The following is a 24156-nucleotide window of genomic DNA, read 5'->3' as shown; positions in this document are numbered from 1 at the left end:
GCTAGAGCCAGACTTGCAACGCCAGAGTCGGACTCCTCCTCAGACTCCACCTCCGCCTCCTTAGAAGCATACTCCTCCTCTAAATCCATTCCCTTGCCAACAAAACCACGAGCCTTTCCAGATGAGCTCTTCTTGTGTGATGAAGACTTTGATGAAGACTTGGAAGAAGACTTTGAGGATTTCTTCTTCTTCTTCTTGTCATCAGAATCATATTCCTTGCTCTTCTTCTTCTTGTTGTTTTCATTGTCCCACTGCGGACACTCAGAGATGTAGTGACCAGGTTTCTTGCACTTGTGGCATGTTCTCTTCTTGTGGTCATGAGTAGAAGCTTCATCATTTCTTGAGCTGGATCGTGAAGACTTTCTGAAGCCTTTCTTCTTGTGAATTTCTGGAACTTCTTCACAAGCATAGCAAGCTCCTTTCCAATGTCTTCAGGATCACCAGAACTGCAGTCAGATTCTTCTTCAGATGAGGAAACAGCCTTTGCCTTCAAAGCGCGAGTTCGGCCATAGTTGGGACCATAGATATCTCTTTTCTCAGATAGCTGAAACTCATGTGTGTTGAGCCTCTCAAGTATGTCAGACGGATCGAGTGTCTTGAAGTCAGGGCGTTCTTGAATCATCAGGGCGAGGGTGTCAAACGAGCTGTCAAGTGATCTCAGGAGTGTCTTGACGATTTCATGCTTGGTGATCTCAGTGGCGCCGAGAGCATGAAGCTCATTTGTGATGTCAGTGAGGCGATCAAACGTGAGCTGGACATTCTCATTTTCATTTCTCTTGAAGCGGTTGAAGAGGTTGCGAAGGACACTGATCCTTTGATCTCTCTGGGTTGAGACGCCTTCGTTGACCTTGGAGAGCCAGTCCCAGACTAGCTTCGACGTTTCCAGAGCACTCACACGGCCATACTGTCCTTTGGTCAGATGACCACAGATGATGTTCTTGGCAGTAGAATCCAGTTGAATGAACTTCTTGACATCAGCAGGGGTGGCACCTTCACCAGTCTTGGGAATGCCGTTCTTGACGACATACCATAGATCGACATCAATGGCTTCAAGATGCATGCGCATCTTATTCTTCCAATAGGGGTAATCAGTGCCATCGAAGACAGGGCACGCAGCGGAGACTTTGATTATCCCTGCAGTTGACATAGCTAAAACTCCAGGTGGTTAAACCGAATCACACAGAACAAGGGAGTACCTTGCTCTAATACCAATTGAAAGTGCTAGTAATCGACTAGAGGGGGGGTGAATAGGCGATTTTTATGAAAGTCTTCAAAACATGGAAGTTTCGAAGACAAACAATAGAAATGAACCTATTAACATGCAGCGGAAGGTAGACTACACTAGGCAAGCCATAGTCAAGTATTCAATGAAGTGAAAGCATGACGACTATTAGCAGCTAGGCATAATGGATCAGGATGGAAGAAATTATGAAGCCAATCAGAACAAGTAGTTACAAAGTGAAGTCAAACAGATAGTGCAAGCAGGCAATGACTTCACGAAGACAAACTGTAAGTAAAGAGAGGGAGAAGATAGAACCAGTCTCTTGGTGAGGACAATGATTTGTTGGACCAGTTCCCGTTGCTGTGACAACTGTACGTCTGGTTAGGGAGGCTGAGATTCAACTCAGAAGACAGCGTCTTCACCTTATTCCCCTTGAGCTAAGGACACCCATTCCTCGCCCAATTACTCTGGTAAGTCTTCAAGGTAGACTTCCGAACCTTCACAGACTTCGTTCACCGGCAATCCACAATGACTCTTGGATGCTCAGAATGCGACGCCTAACCGGCTGGAGGATTCACAGTCCAAAAGTGTAACAAGTCTTCAGGTCACGCGGACAGAAAGACTTCAGTGATGCCTAACACTCTTTGGCTCAGGGTGTTTTGGGCTTTGTCCTCCCAAGGATCTCACTCTCTCAAAAGCTTCGGAGGTGGGTTGCTCTCAAACGACAAAAGCCGTGCACTAACTCTGAGCAGCCAACAATTTATGGTGTAGGGGGTGGGCTATTTATAGCCACTAGGCAGCCAGACCTGATTTGTCCGAAATGACCCTGGGTCACTAAGGAACTGACATGTGTTCCAACGGTCAGATTTCAAACACACGCGGCAGCTTGACTTGCGCTACAAGTAAAGCTGACTCGTCCAGCTTTGGATAAGATTTGCTCTCATTGTCTTCGCTCGAAGACATAGGAGTTGGTTGAGCATCACTTCAGTCACTCTGACTTTGTTCACTTGGACCCCACTTAACAGTATGGTGGTTCCTATGACTCAACAAAGAATAACAGGAAACTACGAAACAACTATGTCTTCGCACTCCATAGTCTTCACGTGAGCGTCTTCTCGAGTCATAAACTTCGATGTGATTGTCTTCACATACCACCATTGTCTTCAATGTCTTCATACATTTTTAGGGGTCATCTCCGGTAGGTAAACCGAATCAATGAGGGACTGCTACCTGTGTTATCCTGCAATTCTCACAAACACGTTAGTCCCTCAACCAGGTTTGTCGTCAATACTCAAAAACCAACTAGGGGTGGCACTAGATGCACTTACACCATGGAATGTGTCCGGCATGCGAGCTGGATAGGAGTCGGGGCGTCAGACAGTTGAGAGAGAGATACGGGGAGTGGATCGCATGTGGTATCTGGGTGACGTGGAGGAGGTGTCCCGCTGTGTCCGGACATCTTCATATGCAACCCATATATGGACTGGGTTTGGAAGTGCTGATCAATCCAGATATAAGGGGAAAACTGGGCGCTGGTAGGGTGCGCGAGCGTGATGTCTCACATTAAGTGAGACTGTAGCAACTCTCACGGAAGGTTTTTCCTCCCGTGCATTGAATGGGCAGTGCGAAGCAGGGATCTATCCCTGGTCTCCTGGAAGATCGCTGGTGCTACTAGACACTCCGCCCAAGGGTCCTACTTGAGGCAATTCGAGTCGTTTTTATAATATATTTTCTTCTCCGTTTTTTCCTTCTTTTTCATTCTTTTTTGCATTTTTGTTTCTTTGTTTTATGCATTTCCTCTTTTTTGTTTATTTTAGTTTTGTTTGTTCTTTTGGTTATTATTCTACATTTTTGTATATGTCAACACTATTTTTCTAATACACGTCTAAATTTTTTTCAATACAAATTAAGCATTTTTTAATACATGGTCAACATTTTTACTATACCCACTTTTTACAATTTCAAAGGCTTGATTAACATTTTCTAGATATGAGACAAACATTTTTTTTAAACATGGTCAAAAAAATTCTATGCATTTTTAACATTTTTTTTATACATGTTCAACTTTTTTCTATACGCATTTAAAATTTTCTAAAGGCTTGATTAACATTTGTCATACACTTCTTCAACAGTTTTTTTAAAAGCTTGACTAACATTTTTATATACATGATAAAAAAATCATCATTTTTTAATACTTGGACAAGATTTTTTTACACCTTTAACATTTTCCAAATGCTTGATTAACATTTTTCAAATACTTGTTCCACATTTTTTCAATCGTTTGATTAACATATTTAAATACATGATCAATTTTTTTTTATTTCGTTAATGCGTTTTCAAAAAAATTTCTATACACATTTAAGATTTCCCAAGTGCTTGATTAACATTTCTGAAATTCATGAACTCTTTTGAAAATCATGCTTATTTTACAAAATTCACAAATAAATTATAAAAATGTAAGATTCAATTTTTGACATTTCAAATTCACAATAGGCAACATTTCTAGAAAACATTTTAAAACGTAAGATTTGCCAAATTCTTCATTAAATTTTTTCCAAATGCTTGATTGCCATTTTTCAAATACTTGTTCAACATTTTTTAAATGTTTTTTTGTAATGTATGTATGTATGTATATTTGTATGTGTGTGTGTGTGTGTGTGTGTGTGTGTGTGTAATGTGTTAAAGTGTAAACAAAAGTACAAATATAAAGCAAAATCAAAAACACAACAGAAAAAAAATCAGAAAAAGAGACTGTGGCCGGCTGCGCGTGTGGGCCGGCCCTTCTCGCTCCCCTTAAGCAAGTCGGAAGCTATACTCGCTAAAGGCAAGATATAGGGGTGTCCGGTTGGGTGGGTTTTTTCTCTGTTTTCCGTGTCCATGCTATGTCCGGGTTGTTTGAGGGGACGTATGGACACTGTGGTTGTAGGTACTCTTAGAGGGGTATTTAGAATAATAAACATTTTTCTCTAAGAAGCAATGCTTATTTATATTATAGAGGACAAACACTTAATTAAACACCCTGCAATAAACTAAGCACCTAATACTATTATAGAAAAATTATTGGTAATTATAACTAGCGACTGTTTGCTGGGAGGGATGGAAAGATTGCGTATGTTTTGATTGCAACTTTAATGTCGCGAGCATTGCAATTTTAGTATGCAAGCGCAACAATTTTTTGGCGAAAAACAGAACAACAATAGAGTTGCCACGCTCGTTAACTAAAATCGTCATGCAAGACCTAGCATGTACTATTTCTAGCCAGTTCTGGTTCAAGTTTCTTTTGCATGGCTGCTTTCTATTTCACGAGTAGATCGTTGATCAGCGAACTACCACGTACCCTCTCGCACACCTTGTCCTTTATTTGGGCCGACCCATTTCTGCTTTTATCTCCCCACTGGTTTTGGGGTTCTACCACGTACTACTTCTGACAAGTTTTGGTTCTAGTTCCTATTGCATGGCCACTTACCCTGTCGTGTGTAGGTAGCGACCTACCACGTACCTTCCAATGCACCTCATCCTCCGTATGAACTGGCCCAGTTCAAATTTTGTCTCTCCACCGGCATTGGGAAAGTTCCAGCATGTAGTATTTCTGCCCAATTCAGGTTGTGACTCCTTTTGCATGTGCACTTCCTATTTCGCGCGTAGATCATTGTATAGAGATCTACCACGTACCCTCCCGTGTGCCTCGCCGTCCATATTGGCCAACCCATTTTGGTTTTTTATCGCCCAATTGGTTTTGGGAAGGTTATAGAACCTTACTTGAACCTGTTTTTTTTTCCTTTCTTTGCCTTTTTATTTTTCTTTTCTTTTTTAGTTTTTCTTTCTTAAAATTGAGGTCCTTTTTTAAACTCACGACCTTTTTTGACTTTGTGAAGTTTTTTCAAATTCATGAACTTTTCTGAAAATCTTGCTTATTTTTACATACACAAATGATTTTAAAATTCTGGAACTTCTTTGAAATAAACAGAAAGTTTTAAAATGCAGGAACAAGTTAAAAATTCATGAACATGTTCTGAAACTCCAAAAATTCTTTACAATTTTGTGACATTTTTTGAATTCACGTAAAACTTTGAAATTGCAAACGTTTTTCAAATTCATGAATGTTTCTTTTATTTCATGAGCATATTTAGAATTTGTGAACAATTTATGAATTTGCGAATATTTTTTATAATCATTAACAACTTTTCTAATCGTCAATATTTTTAAATTGACGAACAATTTTTAAATGTTTTTTTGTAATTTTATTGAATTCATGAACGCTTTTTCCATCCAGGAATCTTTTTCGTAGATACAAACTTTTTTGAATCCATGAACATTTTTTTAAGTTCGAACATTTTTCTAATTCTATATTTTTTTCTATTATTTTTTTTGTTTTCCTGCTTTTTAGAGGACTAGCACAAATGTCCGTGCGTTGCAACGGGAGAAACAAACTCACGCACAGACCTAACGAGTCATCTTCGTGGCCATTTCTCCCATGTCATTATGATGGTGGTCACTTGCCCACCTATTACAACAAATGTCATCAATCCCAAGGCGGCGAGCTTGGTCATCACACTCTACCATGCCGATTTCACACACCTCTCCCTACACTGGCTTGTAGTTCCTTGCGCGTCACATACATCTTGACGTGCTTGAACACAAATGTCTTAACAAATCAGCCGATGCATTTCCTTCTCAGTGCACACAATAATAATAATTAATGCAAATTAAGTTAAGTCAAGAGGACATCAATTACTTGAGTCAACACAAACTGCATACACTTCACTGTCGACACCGTCCTCCTTCTTCATCTCTAGCATGAACTTGGGTATGTTTCTGGCAGCGAACTATGGCATGCTCTTACGCCATGGCCATCTAATCATAGTTTAAAAAACGAACAAGCGACTAACCGGTTGTACCGCTGGCTCATCGGTTCATTCGTGACAAAAAAAAATATTTAAGTTATTCAAAATTAACCTTAGATCAAATGAGTATGCATAATATTGGATGTAATCCATTAAAAAATCACAAAATGTTTATGGCCTAGTTGGTTGTTGGTCCTTTAGAGTCCATGGGCTCAAGGACAACGGTTTGATCACAATTTGATGCCCCATTTTACAAATATTTTCTTGAATTTTTATGAAGTCTTAGAAAACATGCAAAACGTTGGTTCCCATTGGCTACAAATCAATAATTGTTAACTTGACACTCACACTGCCCAAAATAATTCGTACTTCATATTTCTTCTTTTAAATTCCTTCCTTTTCTTCCTAATAACAGGGGTCGGCTTGCAGCAATCCTTCCTTAATTGTGCAACTGTTAACCGTTAATTATGGGTGCATTAGCAGCCCACAAATCCCGCATCCTTGAAAGGACACACAAATGCAGCCCCATCATGATCCCTCCCTTTAATCAAGGGGACTCCTCGCCGGCAATTCATGCCCCGAATATTTCTCTTTTTTTGCATGGCAGCCACACAATCTCAGGGTCAATTCCTTTTAGTCTCTTGCAAGCAATTAGGGAACATATATCGGGGTGATTCAATATAAACCCTCGAAGTGGAATTAATCACAAATAGAAGTCAGCTGAGTTGGTTACCGCGGGTTCTTTTGATATGAGAGTTGTTGTGCTCGATTCTCCACTGTGTAAACTATATTTTATTTGATATTACGAAGCCCACTCATTTTTAACTTGATTTTCAGGAGTCCGCTCGCAGCCCATAAATTGATGGACGCCCGTATTTGTTTTTTGCCTAGATGGGCTTCGATCGCATACACTGGCCCAGCCGCGATCGTTCAACCCAGAAACAAAAACGTGAGCGAGCTTGCGCAGCATCAAAAAAAGTACCACCTCGGATAATAAAAATCTTCGAGGCGGGACGAAACCAAAAAGAAAAAAAATCACCTAAACGGGACGAAACAAAGTGAAACCAAACCAAGAATACCTATTCCCTTTAATAGTAGGTATAGATTCGGGGAATAACCCTCAACTCAAGCCTCAGGCACTAACAAGTCAATAAAAACGTGTTAATAGGCTGGGCTTCTACGAGCATGAGGTAGATGTGACCTGCGCGTTTGGTCTCTATGCATCGACCTGTGCGTTAATAGGAGGTCCCTTTTGTATGATGTTCCCCGAAGAAAAAAACAATTGCCGTCTGCAGTTACAGAAGTACGCCTCGCCTCAAGCGTGGTTCAGTAGCATTCATTCCTTTGCTTCTCTTTGTTCGTTCTTCATTAGTTCCCTTGTTTAGTTATAGTTTGTTTTGTTCATTTTTCTTAGAAATATTTTCGATTTCATTTATATATGAAAATTTCACAAATATATATATATTTCAAAAATTACGTTACTTCCAAGTTTTAAAAACCTTCACCACACATTCTAAAAACATTCTTGTACTGTATAACAATGCTTCCTACATTTTTCTTCAAAATGCTTGTTTCATCAAAAAATGTTTGTTGACATTATTAAAATATTCGCATGCTTAAAAATATGACAATTATGCTTTTTAAAATTCTAAAAATGGTATGTACGGTTTTAGGGAATGTTCATAAATAAAATGGAAAAAGTGCATATCATTTAATAAAAATTGCTGCAACACTAAACAAATGTGATGCCCTTAAAACATCCTGAGAAAAGAGACCAGGTGAAAGAACATTCCTTATTAGAAAGGCAAACAAGTTTCGTAAAATTGCTGGCTGCCGCCGAGTGCTAATGGGCAGCCGTTTTGCCCGCTAAACGTGTCTGGAAAATCATTCAGTATGTAGCCGGACATATGCCAACAACCCAAATGCACATATGCTAGCTAAGTTAAAACTCCTAAATTAAAGCTCAAGCAACAAAACTACTTATTTGATTTCAAAATTTGTTTGAATAATTCAGACAAAAAATCAGAAATTTCTGAGATAATTTGGAAATCGGTTATTTGGGTGAAAAAAGTAAGGAAAAAAGAAAAACCCTTGGTTCTCGCTGGAGTGACACACCATTTGACCGCAACGGAAGGCCCGGTCAAATTAAACACGTTGTCAGCAGCGCACGCCTGGTCTAGTGGTCTTTGCACTCCACTGACTTGCCGCCGGCTTCCCGCCCTTGCTCGACCCGTCCAACTCGGCACTCTGGGTGGACCTCGCCCCCCACGCCGCGGAGAAAGTCCGCGACAAGAAAGATGGCCACCGGCCTGACTGGCCGAGCCGGACTCTCGTCCCGCTGCGGCTGCTGCCGTCGCCGCATAGTCGGAGGGAACGGTACGTGCTGCCCTGGCGGCCGGCAGTGAACACGGCGAGGCTCTTCATGCGCCGTAGTCTGCCCGCGTGCTCCGGCTCGGGTAGCCGCAGCGTGAACCTCTCGACGCCGGCGCCCGTGCCGGTGCAGCTGCTGGCTCGCGCAGCGAGCGAGTGCCCCGTCGAGTGCGAACGCGAGAAGTGCGTGGGCGCTCGGCTGGACTTGGAGCGCAGCGCGCGTTTCAGGCTGCCGATGCGCGCCAGTTCGTCCGTATCTTCCCGGATGATCCTCTCGTCCTCACTCTCCTCCGCGTCGATGACGACGGTGGGAGCTGCCTCCGTTGCAGAAGCTGACGGTGGCACCTCTTGCGGCGGCCGCGAAGCGGGATGGACACTCGACAGCTCACCGCCGGTGCCCGGAAAGTCGGTGTCGTCGGGGACGAGGTTCGCGCGGCAGACCGGGCATGTGATGTGGGAGGCAAGCCAGGTGTCGATGCAGTCCGGGTGGAAGACGTGGGAGCACTTGGGCAGGAGGCGGAGCGTCTCGTCGTCGTCGAACTCGCTGAGGCACACGGCGCACTCCAGCGCGCCCTTGACGGCCTTGTGCTCCTTCACGTCGGCGTACGCCATGGTCGGGAAGGTCTCAAGGACGGCCGGGTCGAGCCCGCGCTGCTGTCGTCGCGGGCGCGCCGCGGGGGCGCCTATCGGGAGTCTAGTGGCCGAGTAGGAGGTGTCGCCATGGCAGTTGTGGATGCAGACCAAGAAGAGGCAGAGGAAGAACAAGAACAAGAAGGCGACGAGGATGACGATTAGGACGATGATGACGGTGGCCCTGGATGGGCTGAACTTCGCCGTGTAGTACGCCCCTGGCGGAGGCGGGTTCTGCTGCCCCGACCCGAAGTCGGCCACGGCGAGCACGAGGAGGAGGACGATGAGGAGGCCATTGGTGCAGGGTGCCGGCCCCATCGATCTACCTCTGTTGAGTAGTACTAATGATGGAGCGGAGGGGAGCCTAACGCTTTATTATGGGACAAATGGAGTTGTCAATTGGGAGGTTAGGGCAACGGTGTATATATACGTGAGGTGGATGACGGGCTTGTACAGCTATAATCCTTTTTTTTTGGCGAGATGCTCCCAATCCTAATCCCCACGTTGATTTGTCCGTTAAACATGTAACTAATCTCCCGTAGGTCATTTATACATGTTGAAATAGTGGCAGCTTCATACTTTTATGCGGGAGCCATATGTCAAATAACACAATTAAGTGTAAAACTTTTTGAATTGCACGCGGCAGAGTGTCGCCACCAAGTTTCCTCAAGTAAAGACCATTTCTATTTTATGAAACTTCCAAACTCGAGTACTTGCATAAGTATTTACAAAAAACTACATGCACAAGCAATGCCCCAAGCTAGGTTTATGGTCGCGTGGCTACCACAAGCCACATGATTGTTTATATATTTTATTAAATTTTTGATCCAGTAAATTAAAAAAAGTGCCGACTTCTCCATAAAAGCATGTTTATACCGAAATAGATGTATGAAGTACAAGTACATAAAACCAGCAGAGATAAGAGATTACAAGTGCATGAAACAAAAACAGTGAGATAACGTGAATAGACCCGCTCAAACTTCGGTATCTTTTCAATATAAGGTATAGTTGTTATACTTTTTATGTTAGATGTGGATCCTGGTGTTAAACAAATAAAAATCAGGAAGTCGCTTCGAAGGGGATTAATGAATGTTTGAAAACATGCGGAGATAGACAGGTTCATGGTAAGTGTAGTGGGTCGCGCAGGGAATAGAATCTAGCTAGTAGGCGAGAGAACGTGGCCGGCTGCTTTGCCCGTCGCAGCCTTGAGATTATTTAGTGCATTAATTGTGCTCCTTTCGGCCTCCTTAACTACCTAACACGACCCCCAGCTCTTTCCGTTCCATTTCCCAGCGCTCCCTGCGATGCTGACTTCACTTACGAGACCGGGCATCTGTGACCGAATTCTGCAGCATTGGGCGGCTCTGATCTTGCACTACATAAAAACATATTAAGCTGAGTGTGCAAACTACCCAGGTAATATCTACGCCGAGTGTCACATTCGGCGTAATGCACTCGGCTTACATCTAGTCGGCATACGGACGTAAGCCGAGTGTCTTTTGTCGGGGCCTCGGCAAACCTACAAGCCGAGGCGAAATGAGCAGCCTCCAACACTCTGTTTCTATCTGTGTCGGCAGCCCAACGGAGCCCGTCATGTGGCCATATAGAAGGCCGAGAGCCCGCTGACGGGGCCAAGACCAGAGGTGGCTAGCTGAGACGGAACAGGTGAAGGAATGGGCCAGACACTGGAGGGGCCCAACAAGGATGGAACCGACCTTGTGCCAACTTACTCCCCAGGACAAGGAAGGCCGTGGTCGAGATCGCATCTCGTCCTGTAAAACCCTAACCCCCCAGCCTATATAAGGGGAGGTTAGGGAGCCCCTAGGGCATCGAATTCAATCTCATTAAGAGAAGAAGAACTCTGGGTAGCAATCATTATCACCATTATTGTAATCCGTCACCATGAGTAACAAGAGAAAGCAGGATGTAGGGTATTACTCTTTGAATGTCCGAACCTGGGTAAATTGTGTGTGCGGGCTCCGTCCCGGTTCTTGCAACCCCAGTAGGAACCCTGTCGAGGCATCTGACAGGATTTTGTACCGTCAGTTAGCGCGCCGGGCATGACCGGCGATGATCGGACGTCTAACCCAGGGCGCGGATCCAGAAGGCGCAAATTCATGCTGAGCCCGAAATTCACATTCAGCTCTTTCGTGCTGGTCGTCGATGGTTCAGGATGACTTCTCGACGTTTCTCCACCACCCAACGTGGACTACATGCCGTTCGGAACGATCGAGCTCGTTTTTAAATATTGTAATGACATTAGTTATTATCTAGTATATGTTTTATGTAGTTCTCGTGGGATCCACTTAATTGTCGCGCTATCATTCTATCCAGTTTAGGTAGTGACAATGTCATTTTGCATGCAATTCAGGTGATCACCACAACACTAACATCCAGTTCGGGCAATGACCACCCCGTTTTTACGTGCAATTCAGGTGGTCACCACGACACTGAGATCTGATTTTAGGCTGTGTCCACACCACTGGCACACTACTCAGGCGGTCGGCAGGGCACTAGCATCCAATTTGAGGCGGTGAGCACGCCATTGGCATCCATGTGGTCACCATGACAATGGCATCCAATTTGAAGCGGTGATCATATGGCCATGCGATGGCACCCTAGGGTAACAGTGGCACGCGAATACAAATGAAAGACATGGCATAAAATTGGTTCAAGTGTTTGTACTTTGTACTCTATATATGGTCCAACTGGTTAAGTGCAAATCCTTAAGTGCATCGGGTCTTTGGCTCGACTCCAGGACGTCAATTTCTCTATGCTAATGATTTGTTTTTCTGTCGCTATCAAGTGGCCCCACGCAGGGGAGACGCTAACGTATAGTCACATCAACGTTGATGCCGCTCTTTTTCCACACTAAGCCCTCTCCGCTCCCCATTCCAAACCACAAATCCCTACTCTCGTCGCCAACTCCCGTGTGGGACTGCCGTCCTCTTCGTCGCCTCTCATCTCCGCATAAGATCGCCAGCGCCTACAGCCGCTGCCGCTGCCGTCAACCACCTCGACGACCTTGAGAAACCCTAGGCAGGCTGATTCGTCGAGACAAAATGCTGGTAAATTCTTCTTCAATATCTTCGATTCCGGTTTAAATCAAGTGTCAAGTCTATATGTGTACTGAATCTATGGTTTGGATTCGCAGTGCCCAAATTGTTTGGATACCAGGGGTATGTGCGACAATGGCCACGTAATGTATGCCAAAACCTTCATCATAAGACTTACAATTGGCTTTGAAGACATGACGATAGGTTTTTTACATTAGTTGTTCTATCATTCATGGCGTGCCTGAATTGATGTTGGTGACTTGATGAAATTGTACTAGTGGTCTATGAGTTAGGCCTTTGTTGAGGTCATAACCATGGCCTGCATGCAACTAACTAACAGTCAAAATTATCTGTAAACATACATGCTGCTAGTTTACATGATTGCCTCATAATTACGAAGGAGCAATGATCAGATTTTAGATCATTTACATTGCTTTCTGAAAAATACTAACAATAGATGTCCATGTATAAATTAGGACATATGCTAAAAAGGAACTTTATAGTTTTGGGAAATTTATGCCACATAGTGCACATTTTTGTTAATGCTTGAATAGGCATATTGATCTCTTGCACATTCATCTAGTGTTTTTGTGCAACTATGTAGAAAGAACAAGCCATTGTTAAATTTGTGAACATGCTGACATAAGACACTGTGAATTAATGGGCTCGGTATCCATAGGATCAGGCGGCAGACACCGACAGCTACCAACCACGTTTCCCCTCCTCGTTTCTCCTTTTGTAGCTCTGAACAACACTTCCCCCAAAGTCATGTAAATCTGATGTATTAAGCTACTACTTCACATAGCTAAATCGAGAGATATTACTTGCATCTTATCAAGTGGAGGTGCCATCAGTGAGAACTGCACATCCATGGGTAGGGAAAAGTTGCACATGACATATCAGCTGCTAGATAGTTGCACCAAATAGGGACTAAAATGCACAAACAAAAGTTCACCGAAACAAATCCATGCGGGATTTAATTTCAAAGAGCAAGTCGTGAGGATTCATATGGTGAATATTGATTTTAATTCCGGCGTGTGGGTTGAAAATTATACCTTTTCTACTTTTTAAAAATCACGAATTAAATGCGCAAGAGAACAAAACACATGCACTGAAGGAGATGGTTGTGCGGACATTTAGAACATGGGAAACACTTCTAGCAATACGTCTGGTACGAGGAAAACATCGGACCAATTGCTCGTCGTTTATTCCAACACCATCCCATGGTCGAGATCTCACTGGAAAAGAACAGTTGAAACCGGCTATCCGATTACCATGCACTGACCCTCCCATAATTATCACTGGAAAAATCCCCGCCTTTCTCGTTCCTCTATCGTCCTCACCTCGCCGACGAGCTCTCCATCCGCCTGCTGCCCTTCTTCTCTTCTCCAGCGTGACCTCATCTTGTTCACCATCGAACTTAACCTCCCAGCACTGCTTCTGACGCCTGCACCACTGGCCAGCCACCAGTTTCCTCCTTTTCACGATCCAGGACGACCAGGTACGTATGTCTGTTGGCGATCTACTACTTTCGCGTGCAATTCAAAGGCTGTTCTAGCCGTCCGGAGTAAATTATTTCCTTGAGATCTGTAGCATATGTAGGATGCTAGATTGGTAGCAAAGATCATATCTTCTGGCAATCTATAAAATTAGTGATTCATGTCATATACGTTGGCATGGCATATACTCCCTTGCTTCATTGGACTGTTATATGTGCTTCTTATGTACAGATACGTTACCCTCACATCTATGCTTCTTGAATTATTTACTGATAGGATTCAATTTGTTTGCCATTTTATAGTAAATTGTTACACTTTGGAGTGCATCTCATATATGTCATGGCAGCACCAAATTATTTCTTCTTGTTGACCATGCTTCCTACTTTTATTTATTTATATTGCATATATTTGTGTGGTATTGAATTATTGCTTCAACTGCTACTAATGTGGCCTTCAATCACTGTCAACTTAATTTGCTTACTTTAGAAGAAATCTTTAAGCATGTTTTGTTTATTTTATTATTTGTTTGAAGAAGCACCGAATGGAAACTTATGAAGCATCACAAAATTATGTACGAAGCAAGTAATGAATTGCGCATGCATACAGAACATGCATGCACAAGTTTTTGGACCATGATCTTTCCTATATGTTGGATAATACACTGTTTGTACGAATCAATATATGTTACACCACAAATTTCATGTGGAGCAATGAAATTACTAGTATACGAAAAACTGAAGCACATCTCAAATAAAAAACTCAAGCATAGGCGTGATTCTAGGGTGCAGTTACCAACAGGAAGCAAGAAGCATTGTGCATTCATATGGAAGCAAAATAGAAGAGACCCACCTTCTGAGCACTGACTAACTCGCTAGATTCTATCAAATCCAATGATCGCACGCTGGTCCATCCAACGGTGGCACACTGGTCTAATGAGGCGCTAGGGATCAGTTGTCTGATCCCTAGCGGTGCCGAAAGAGAAATTTGATTTATGAAGGTACATCCATCGTCTTGAACACAAAGAAAAGATCACCAACTAAACAGGAATGATAGTTCAGTAGAAAAAGGAGTTAAGAGAGTCTAAGATGGAAGAACAAAGTCGAAATGTGTTTTATGTTTTGTGCAACAAAATGCCATACATCATCATGAACAGTAAATTAAAAAAACAAAAAATTCTGAAACTTTTGGGATCAAATGTGATCAAACTTTTGATGCTCCTGCAAATTTTCAGCCACAAATAACACTTGAGGAGGCCTCACAAAAAAAAAATACAATCACTGCTCAAAAGTGCACATAAACTTTGAACACTTTGCAAGAACATCGAAAGTTTGATGTTCTAAAGTTTGAGATTTTTTGATTTTTTTTTCAATTGTTTTTCAGTTTACTATTCACAGAGGGTGTAGGGGCACCTGGATGTTGGAAGTCCTGTTTCTATGGCTTATGCCTAACAATAGAATCTTCCAGATAGTACACGTACTAGAATCTAGTGTAGTAAAGAGAACATTCAATGGTCAGCATCACTCAAATTAGCCACCTCTCTGCCATCATATCGACTTCATCCAACGGTTGCAAAATCAAAGTTAATTTTGCACTATATAGTGTGGTGCAAAGATTTGATATAGCGAATAAGGGATATACAACGATGTCCTCACGATTGGACTGACACAGTAGATAGAAGCAGAGCCGGATGGTACAATTTTTCTAGGTATTATTTGACTTTTCATGGTGGTCTTCGTGGTATTCTACATTCAGTCCATGTCGGCTTTGAGATCTTTTTACCTTTTTTTCGTTTTCTTTCTTTTAGTTTTTAGTTTTTCTATTTCTTATTATTATTATTATTATTATTATTATTCTGTTTTTCATCTACATGTCCTTTTCCTGTTCTTTTCCATTTTCCCTTTTATTTTTTCTTCTCTTTCCGTCTTTATTTTTTGTTTTCCCTTTTCCATTGTTGTTTACTTATTCTATAAAAATATAAAATATTATTTCATATATCTGAACATTTTTTCAAAATGTGTGGCCACTTTCCGAAACTACATAAATATTTTTCTAAGAGTACTGAAAACCTTTTAAAAGTAAGAGAAGATTAAAATTAGATGAACATTTTTTTAATTACACAAACTTTTTTAAATGCATGAAACCTTTTTAAATTACACAAATATTTTTATAAGTACTTGAAACATTTTAAAACCATACAAATAATTTTTAAATATGCATACCTTTTCTTAGTTTCACGAATTATTTTTTAAATGCATGAATAAATTTTAAATTAATATTTTTTAAAATACCCAGACATTTATAGAAGAACGTCAACATTTTTATCATTAAAACATACTCCCTCAGTAAAGAAATGTGAGATCGTTTATATAATTAAATTAAATTAAATTATTATTTTAGAAGTTTAGAAGTTACTCTATCTACATTCCACTGATATCATTACTTAGAGCATCTACAACCAGAAGTTATCATATATAGATAAGTGATGCATGAATGAATCAACTCAGTGCATGCCAAAATAAAATTCAATAGTTCATATATAGATAAGTGATGCATGATTGAATCAACGACTTCAGTTGTCGCGGTCATTGATCCTTTTTTACATGCGGAGCAACCACTTCTTCCCTTCATCATCCAAGAGGTTGATGTTCTGCAACATGATCCTCTACTCCTCCGCCTCTCTCACAAGTTGTAACTTCTCTTTCTCAAGCTCAAGACCATGCATTGTCACCATTTGTTCTCCCATTTTGCAATCTTCTCTTGCCTCTCTAGTTAAACTTTGTTCTTCTTGAAGATCAAACTCTCCCGGTCAAACTCTATCCTGCATATCAATGAACATCTTGTATCTTTCCTCCTTCACCTTCTTGACGGAAAAAATGCCCATCCAAGTGGCGGACATTTTACTTGCCGCTCCTTCACGCGCCACCCTATGCGCCTCCCACTTGTTCCCCATCACTTGCCAGTTTCTCTTATGCACGGTTGCTTGCATGTCCGTCCCTCTTTTTCTTCTTCTTCCTCATCCAATCCAATTTATCGAGGGGATCTAGACCCATCGTTTTTCTTCATGACCTTCGTTCCGTTTTCAATATCCTTGAGCACAGTTGGCCACTTGGGTTTCCCATACAATTTCAACCAACAACGTGAAATAGTCAATGTCTTCTTCTCCACTTGATGGTACAATGTTTCCGCCAAAGTTGCACGGGTTTGAACTCCGGTGCAGCTTTGGTTCCGGCTAAAAGCTTGCTTAAGATAAGCAATAAATATGTTTACGGACTTTTGGATGAGTGAACATCTATGTTGGAGACAGCATGGGACATGGTTCGCAATGATTGGGTGTGCCTTCACATAGTGTTTTTGCTTATGGTAAAGTTTATGGTTTTTTCCTAATATTTCTCGCCTTTTTGCTCGGTTCCACATATTGGGTCCATGCTCATGTTACACCAACTTTCACACAACAAAACATCTTCAAATTATGTGAATGTTGGACCTCTAGGCTTCAGTACTTTCGTACCAACTTTCTTCTTCCTTTTAGTGCGTGATGTTTGCCCAAATTCAAACATCAAGGAACTGGAATCCACCTTGCTAAATTGCTAAGACTCTTGACCACCATTTATCATGTCATGCAATATTTGTTCCTACAATATGCATCACAATTTAACTATCATCCTAAAAGTTTGATCTGATGGTATGTGCAACAAAAGAATTAACAAATGCAGGTAGGAAATGGATAAATATTGTACCGGCTCTTGGTCGGTAGTTCTGTCGAACTAGTCGTGGGCATGCCCGGAGCCGGCATTGCCTAACATCGCCCGATGCAATTGGAGTTGCGGCGAGTCCGCTATGACGGACGTGTCAGAGACGGATTGCGAGAAGCTCAAATCCGGGATGCCCGTCCACTGGGAGGGCGGAACGGAGTCGGGCTCTACCGACAAGTTGTTCGTCCTCACGGCACGACCTTCGGATTGCTGCTATCGTAGAAAGTCCATATCCTCAGCAGCGGCCACGAAGGGCATCTCAAAACCGGCCGCCTCTGCAGTTGCCTTCGCCGCCACCTCACACTGCTTCTGGCGGCGCTCCTTCCGGGCAAGTTTCTCCGCCTTTTAAGGAGCCGCCAGGCCGAGGAGCCCGACCGATTGCACCAAGGCTCATCCATGGCCATGACGGCGGATTGCGTTGTCGGTGACGGCTGACGAGGATGGCGAGCAAGGGAGGAGGTGGGCGACTGCATGGAGGCGGAAAATGGAGGACGGGGGTGGGAGGGTTTCGGTCGAAGAGAACAAGGAGAAGTTAATTTTGAGATGATTTGGCATGAGTCCGGCTTGTCGGTGCCTACATGGTGGGTGTGTCCGGGCGCGCACGGGCGCCCCCATATCCGCCCCAGATATGGGCTGTGTATGAGGAGTGCTGGTCAATTTGAGCATTTGAGCCGGATTTGTGAGGCCTGGTTGTGTGCGTTTTTTGTCCGGTCAGTGATCGGGCAGCTCGCCCAGACGTTTGGGCCGGATAGGAGATCGGGTTATAGATGCTCTTAGACTCGAAGGTAAAACGTGGATTCAACACTTACTCTTTCGCCAACTTGCTTAGTCAGACGCATTTTTTTACCACATAGTCACACGCGTATACACACACCTAATAAATAGATTAGATAGTATCTACGGTTCAGCTCGGGTGCGGATACTGTTCGCCATAATATATTCTACTGTTAGCGTTTTCCTCTTCTTGAATACGAATACCGTATAGCACTTGGGTATCGATTCCAGCCTTAGCGGTCCCTGGCCTGTGCCCTCCGCGTCGGCGGCACGAGCCGGCATGCGCGGCGCGCGCACTGGCGCGGCCACAGCGCGTGCCTCCACGGCGGTCGGCTGGGCGCTACGTTAGTCGACGCGCGTCTCGCCGCAGGCGCGATCAGTAAAGCCGTCCATTCACAACGAGCTAGCTTAATCTGCTGGTAGCTAGTACTAGTACGTACCTCTGCTGGTAGCTTTGCCAACGAGGATGGCACGCATCCGATCCAATCACAGGTCCCAGCTATGAGAGCGAACGGGAATACATTCGAATCAGAGGCCAATCTTTGGATAGCGATTAATTGTCATGCTCTCTTACTTTCCGTTACTGTAATTAGGAATACGCGAGTTACGGTCACTGAATAGGCTGCTATGGATCAACGTGGCCATTGGCTCACCCTATAGCTATGTATTTTGACATCGTGGCACTCTTATTACCAGTCAAACCATCCAGATGCCAGATATATATACGGTTGTTACATTTCCACCCACATAGAAAAATGTTACATCAAAAAATATGTGTGCAAATAATATAAAATACTCCCGACTCCACACGAAATATATTTGAACTCACACTGAAATAGTATCTGTAGCACTCCCTCTGTAAAGAAATATAAGAGCGTTTAGATCACAAATATTGATACATTTAAGTAATAGTATGTGAGAAATGGGAGTACAAACTCCTAGAAGTATACAAATATTGTTTAAAAGAAACGAGTATAAACTATAAGAGCAACTCAGCAAACAGATCACTTGTCAATTTAATTTTGTACCCCCTCCTTTTTTTTACTTCGCATATTAGCTTTGTCTCGAGTCAAACTGCGTATTGACCAAGTTTATACAAAAAAATATTAACATCCACAATATCAAATCGATCAATACCAGTAGAATTATCATTGAAATATTTTCATATCATGTATATTTTTTATTGTGAGAGTTTAGATTGTTTTCTACAACTAGGGCTCCTCCATCGTGCACTTTCAGTCGCAGTCGCCAATTCCCGTCGTCTCAGGGTGTCTTCCGATGCTTGGAAGGTAGAGGGAACCCTTGTTTGTGGTTGGTCGTGTAGTAAGGGTCACCCTAGATGGGGCATGTGAAGCTTCGGTCATGGTCTGATCTAGGGCATGTGTTGTCTTTGGTTCGTGTGGGTGATCTTCGATGACATCGCAAGGTGGGGCGAACAACGATGTTTCATGTTTTGTTCTTCTAGCTCTTCTCAATTCGGTGAAGCATGCTAACACCGGCTCCTTTGGAATTGGAAGCTAGTGAGGTAAGGCCCCCTCGTTTTTGGCTGGCACTATTTGAGGTTGTTATCCAACCCTATTCATTGCATTCTTCTCTGTGGCGGCGATCTAATCCTCTTATTCACTTGCATCTTCTGGCTCTAGTGATTTCTCGGCCATTGCGTCAACAACATTTTTCCTGGGCACGAGGGTGTTTCGGAGACCTAGAGGCGGCATCGAGGTTTGTTCATGATGCACCTCCAGCAAGTGCATGAGGAAAACGACCTCACATTACCAAAGAGTTGTGTGTTATGATCTTTAAGGGTTGGGTAAATTTAATATATGGTCTTTCCTTCTCGCAATTGATGATAAAACTTGGAATGGAACTTGGAGTACTATTATGACTTTGATATGGACACGTGTAGATCCTTAGTTCATTGGGATGATTAGAGTATTTCAATGTAGTTGGGAGTTTTTAGGTTTGCTGATTATCTCGGTCGAATGAGAATTACTACCTCCATTCTGATTTATTGGCTCCGTTCGTATTTTGTCTCAAAATTTAACCATAAATTTGACTAACAAAATCTTAATGCATGTCATAAAAAATTATATCGCTGGATTAGTATTTGAACATAGTTTCAGGTAATATTATTTTTGGTATGTATAACTTATATTTTATTAGTTAAAATCATAGTCAAACTATGACCCTAAATACGAGGGGACTAATAAATTAGGACAAAGGTAGTAGTTAAATCTCAGTCAATACCGAGTATCATTGACCTGTCATTAAGATCCATACAAGATTTTTTTCCCTGACTCTGAAAACAAGCAACAGATATACTATAGTTTATTTTGTATTGGTTGAACAGTTATTTATAACAAGTGAACTTGTTTGCATGTACTCCCTTCGTTTTTATTTACTCATGTATTAGCTTTGGTCAACGTCAAGCTTTGTAAACTTTGACAAAGTTTGTAGACAAAAATATTAACATATACAATAACAAATCAATACTTTTAGATTCATTATTGAATGTACTTTCACATTATATTGATTTCTTATGGTAACTATTTATATTAGTTTCTATAAACTTGTTTGACTTCAGTCAACTCTAATATGCAAAATAATTAAAACCGAGGGAGTATATGAACAACTTTGAAAAATTGACAAGAGTTAATTGAGTGCTAGCAGCCAATCCCAAACAAAAATAAATGATAAGGTAACAACCCTTTACCTCGCTCTCATAATGTTCTCTGTGACTTAGACGTCCAGGCTAAATCAGTTCTATGGAGTTCTGGACACTGTCGACCGTCTTCTCTCGCCCTATATAAATGGGAGGTCAGCACTCCGGAACTTGCTCAAGCTGGCACCTGGCTACTACCACACTAGGCCCCCTCTCATCTCCACCATCATCTCTAACCTCTCAGAGATCAAGCAGAAGCCAGCTGCGACCTGCGAGCAATGGGGCACCAGCACCAGATGTTCAACGACCCCTTCGCGAGCAGCATGTCGTCACTGGAGGAGGACATGTTCTCCGGTGCCGGCGGCTACCACCACCTCACGCCTTCCATGCAGTGGCCGGGCTTGGATAACGACATACCGTCAGCACCGGCTGCCAACAACGCCACCTCCTCCGGCGGCTCTGGATCACACCGAAAGATGAGTCACAACGCGTACGAGCGTGACCGCCGCAAGCAGCTCAACGAGCAATATTCCTCCCTCCGCTCCCTCCTCCCCGATGACGACCACAATGTAATTAAACCGCTTAACTAGACACAACTCGTTCATCTTTCCTCTGAGCTATGTACATGTGAGATATTCTGAGCATCTGATCGATTTATCTTTTGCTACTGTCGCAGAAGAAGATGAGCATTCCGACCACGGTGTCGCGGGTGATCAAGTACATCCCGGAGCTGCAGAAGGAGGTAGACGGCCTGGAGAAGAAGAAGGAGGAGCTGAGGCGGGCCAGCTACGAGCAAGGCGCCATGAGGCAGAACACGGCCCCGATCGTGTCCGCCACCTGCCTCGACGACAGGGAGATCATGGTCCAGGTCAGCCAGGTGAGCACCATGGCCGGAGCTCTGCCCATGTCCAAGTGCATCAAGGTGCTGGAGAATCAAGGCCTCCGCCTCATAAATTCCTCGACTTCCGCGTTCCAGAACAGGACGTTCTACAGCCTCCATCTTCAGGTACACATCTGCCTTTCCGTCCTGTTGTTGTTGTGGTCATCGATGCTTATGATTTGATCTTAACAAGTACTTGACGAGCTAAAAGCCTAAAACTCATTAATATAAAACACTTCCTTTTCCGCGATGTTGATTGAGGTGTGGGTCTAGATAACATGACATGGATTTATCTAAAGGGAATAAGAATTTGAGGATATTTTTTCTGGCTAATCTTGTCGAGCTCTGTTATGGTCTATCTACCATAGAATTAAAACTATATTGAATTACTGATTCACTCTATAATTATCGACATTCTAGCAAGTTAGTTAATTTATTGTAATTTGAATGATGTTTGCTTTGTACACCTCCATCAACCCCCCCCCCCCCCCCCCCCCTCCCTCCTCCAGTTATCAGTGGTGGAATTTAAAATCTACCTCTTGAGTTTAAGATGGTAGCATAGTATGACGAACCAGGAATGGTACATTTTGTTTACATTAACCGGATTATGCGAGGATGCAGCTAATGCAAGGAATTTGTATAATACACCATGTCAAAAGGATCAAAATGGGTCTCTCCTCCACTAAAATGGTTCACAATAATAGCTTATGAGTTGGAAGTTAAGTGAGGTTACATGTGCCCTCTACCCATATACAATACAGATTCCACAAAACCATCGTTCGGGGTTACATCTTATAAGCTCCGTAGGATTTGAACTACGAAGATGAACGTTCCTTGGTGGTAAATCATCACACCCTCATCAAAGAGGATGAGTTCATTGTGTTTTGATCAATTCTTTTGTCTTTTGGGCATGCAAAATACGCACTCAGGTGGATGAGAATTTTGCCCCCTTGCATATCTTTTTTTTTGGCGGGAAGCTTCCTCGCATAGCTGCTTAGGCTAGGGTCAGTTTATACTAGACTAAATGTTGGTGTGCTAGCATGTTGATCCTTCGTGGATAGACCCGCATTGACCTCAATTTGTATTGTTTTTATCTCACATCCTTTCAACCCCAACGAAAGGGGGAGTCATCATACTCGTGCCAATACAACTGATGGGATAGATGTAGCTTGTCGTATCTAGACGTATGCCAAGGAACAAAAAAGAGATAAATATTCCATGATGAAACACCAAAACTCTCGAAATGACATTGTGATTGTGCGGCCAATTGAATCGATTAACTACGGGAAGTGTAACAAGCAGACAAGGAACATTGCCCTTAATTTGTTAGGACCGACGCAATCGAAGGGATGGACCCTTCTCCTACCCTCTAGGCATGGACCCTACCACCCGTGACTATCAGTAGCACCGGTGAAAAATGGATATGTGGATGCATTTTTTCTGAATCTTCATGCATATTTCTACATGTTATCCACTTTATCTAACAAACTAAGTAGTGACGCTACAGATGTGTCAAAAAATCTAAATTTTGACTAAATACATGCATGTGTGTATTATATATCATATATATGATCCAACTTACGGTGACGGAATGGAAATTGTATACATAAGTACTTACAATTCTATCACATTTTGTATTGAAACAGAGAACCCAGCGAACAATGAGCAAGGAGGGCCAAACATTTTGTAACGAACTGGAGAACGTCGTGAAGCAAAAGGCGGGACAACATCTGCATCATTAGTGGATTGTAACATAATAATGGTGCATGTCATCATACATAACTACCATGAATCAAAATGCATGCCATAGATATAGGACAATAATCTCAGATAAATAGTACTGATGCACGCATGATAGTATAATACAGTGTGTTCCATATAACTAATATAGTGTATACATTTCTGGTCCTATATTTTCATCTTCATCATGTACCAGGCATGTGCGCAACTTCGCGATGAGCATAATTAGTATGCATGAAACAGTGGAGAAAATAAATATAGAGATGGCCGTGAAGCAGTGGCATGCATAAAACACACGCCATTGTCGATGTAATTCTTATGTATAAATGAATATATAATGATGTTACAATGTCGAAAGCATGTGTGATTACTGTTTGTATATCGGTGTATAGCCTGTAGTGCTTCTTGCTTGTTCGTGTTCAGGTTTGGCATTTTTCGGGGGGAAACAATTTGTTTTAGGAGTACAAGGGAAACAGTTGCCGTTTGAAATTCAAGCTGGCCCGCTGCGAACCAGCGGTGTGGCGCTGGCCTAGGTGCGCGCAGCCCAGCTCGTTGGAGCGAAGGCCCGTGTGCAGTGGGGAGGAGCGACTGCTAAGCCGGCCGGGTGACAAGGCACGCAATGTGTCCGGCCTATCAAAGAACCGAACCGAGTTTGTAATTTCATTTTTGACAGAGTTTGTTATTTCTAGATTCACATAAGTTCATACGTACCCACAAAAAACATCAGTTC

General features: G+C 42.6%; 2 protein-coding genes across 2 annotated transcripts; one reads left to right on the top strand and one right to left on the bottom strand.

Moving 5' to 3' along the window:
* Window positions 1-7936: 7936 nt before the first annotated feature.
* Window positions 7937-9384, bottom strand: LOC123075702 (E3 ubiquitin-protein ligase ATL6). The gene is made up of 2 exons (XM_044498247.1): window positions 9217-9384; window positions 7937-9060 (listed from the first exon to the last, which is right to left on the bottom strand). Exons 1-2 carry the CDS (start codon window positions 9382-9384, stop codon window positions 8224-8226), a joined length of 1005 nt encoding a protein of 334 aa, XP_044354182.1. The 3' UTR covers window positions 7937-8223.
* An 11614-nt stretch (window positions 9385-20998) lies between these two features.
* LOC123075703 (protein IRON-RELATED TRANSCRIPTION FACTOR 2) lies at window positions 20999-23689 on the top strand. The gene is made up of 3 exons (XM_044498248.1): window positions 20999-21375; window positions 21483-21812; window positions 23333-23689. The coding sequence occupies exons 1-3, from the start codon at window positions 21085-21087 to the stop codon at window positions 23426-23428; spliced, it is 717 nt and encodes a 238-aa protein (XP_044354183.1). The 5' UTR covers window positions 20999-21084; the 3' UTR covers window positions 23429-23689.
* The last annotated feature ends 467 nt before the right edge of the window (window positions 23690-24156 follow it).

This window comes from Triticum aestivum, chromosome 3D, assembly GCF_018294505.1.
Source record: "Triticum aestivum cultivar Chinese Spring chromosome 3D, IWGSC CS RefSeq v2.1, whole genome shotgun sequence".
Taxonomy (NCBI): domain Eukaryota; kingdom Viridiplantae; phylum Streptophyta; class Magnoliopsida; order Poales; family Poaceae; genus Triticum; species Triticum aestivum.
This window is presented reverse-complemented; position numbering and strand designations above follow the sequence as displayed.

Bases quoted from the DNA above. Each gene is read 5' to 3' on its own strand.
- LOC123075702 (XM_044498247.1), bottom strand. From the start codon at position 9,384: ATGGGGCCGGCACCCTGCACCAATGGCCTCCTCATCGTCCTCCTCCTC. The intron at 9,061-9,216 runs GTCGCCTTCTTG...GCCGTCCTTGAG, and splicing joins TCGTCCTAATCGTCATCCTC to ACCTTCCCGACCATGGCGTA.
- LOC123075703 (XM_044498248.1), top strand. From the start codon at position 21,085: ATGGGGCACCAGCACCAGATGTTCAACGACCCCTTCGCGAGCAGCATG. The intron at 21,376-21,482 runs GTAATTAAACCG...CTACTGTCGCAG, and splicing joins TCCCCGATGACGACCACAAT to AAGAAGATGAGCATTCCGAC. The intron at 21,813-23,332 runs GTACACATCTGC...GTATTGAAACAG, and splicing joins TCTACAGCCTCCATCTTCAG to AGAACCCAGCGAACAATGAG.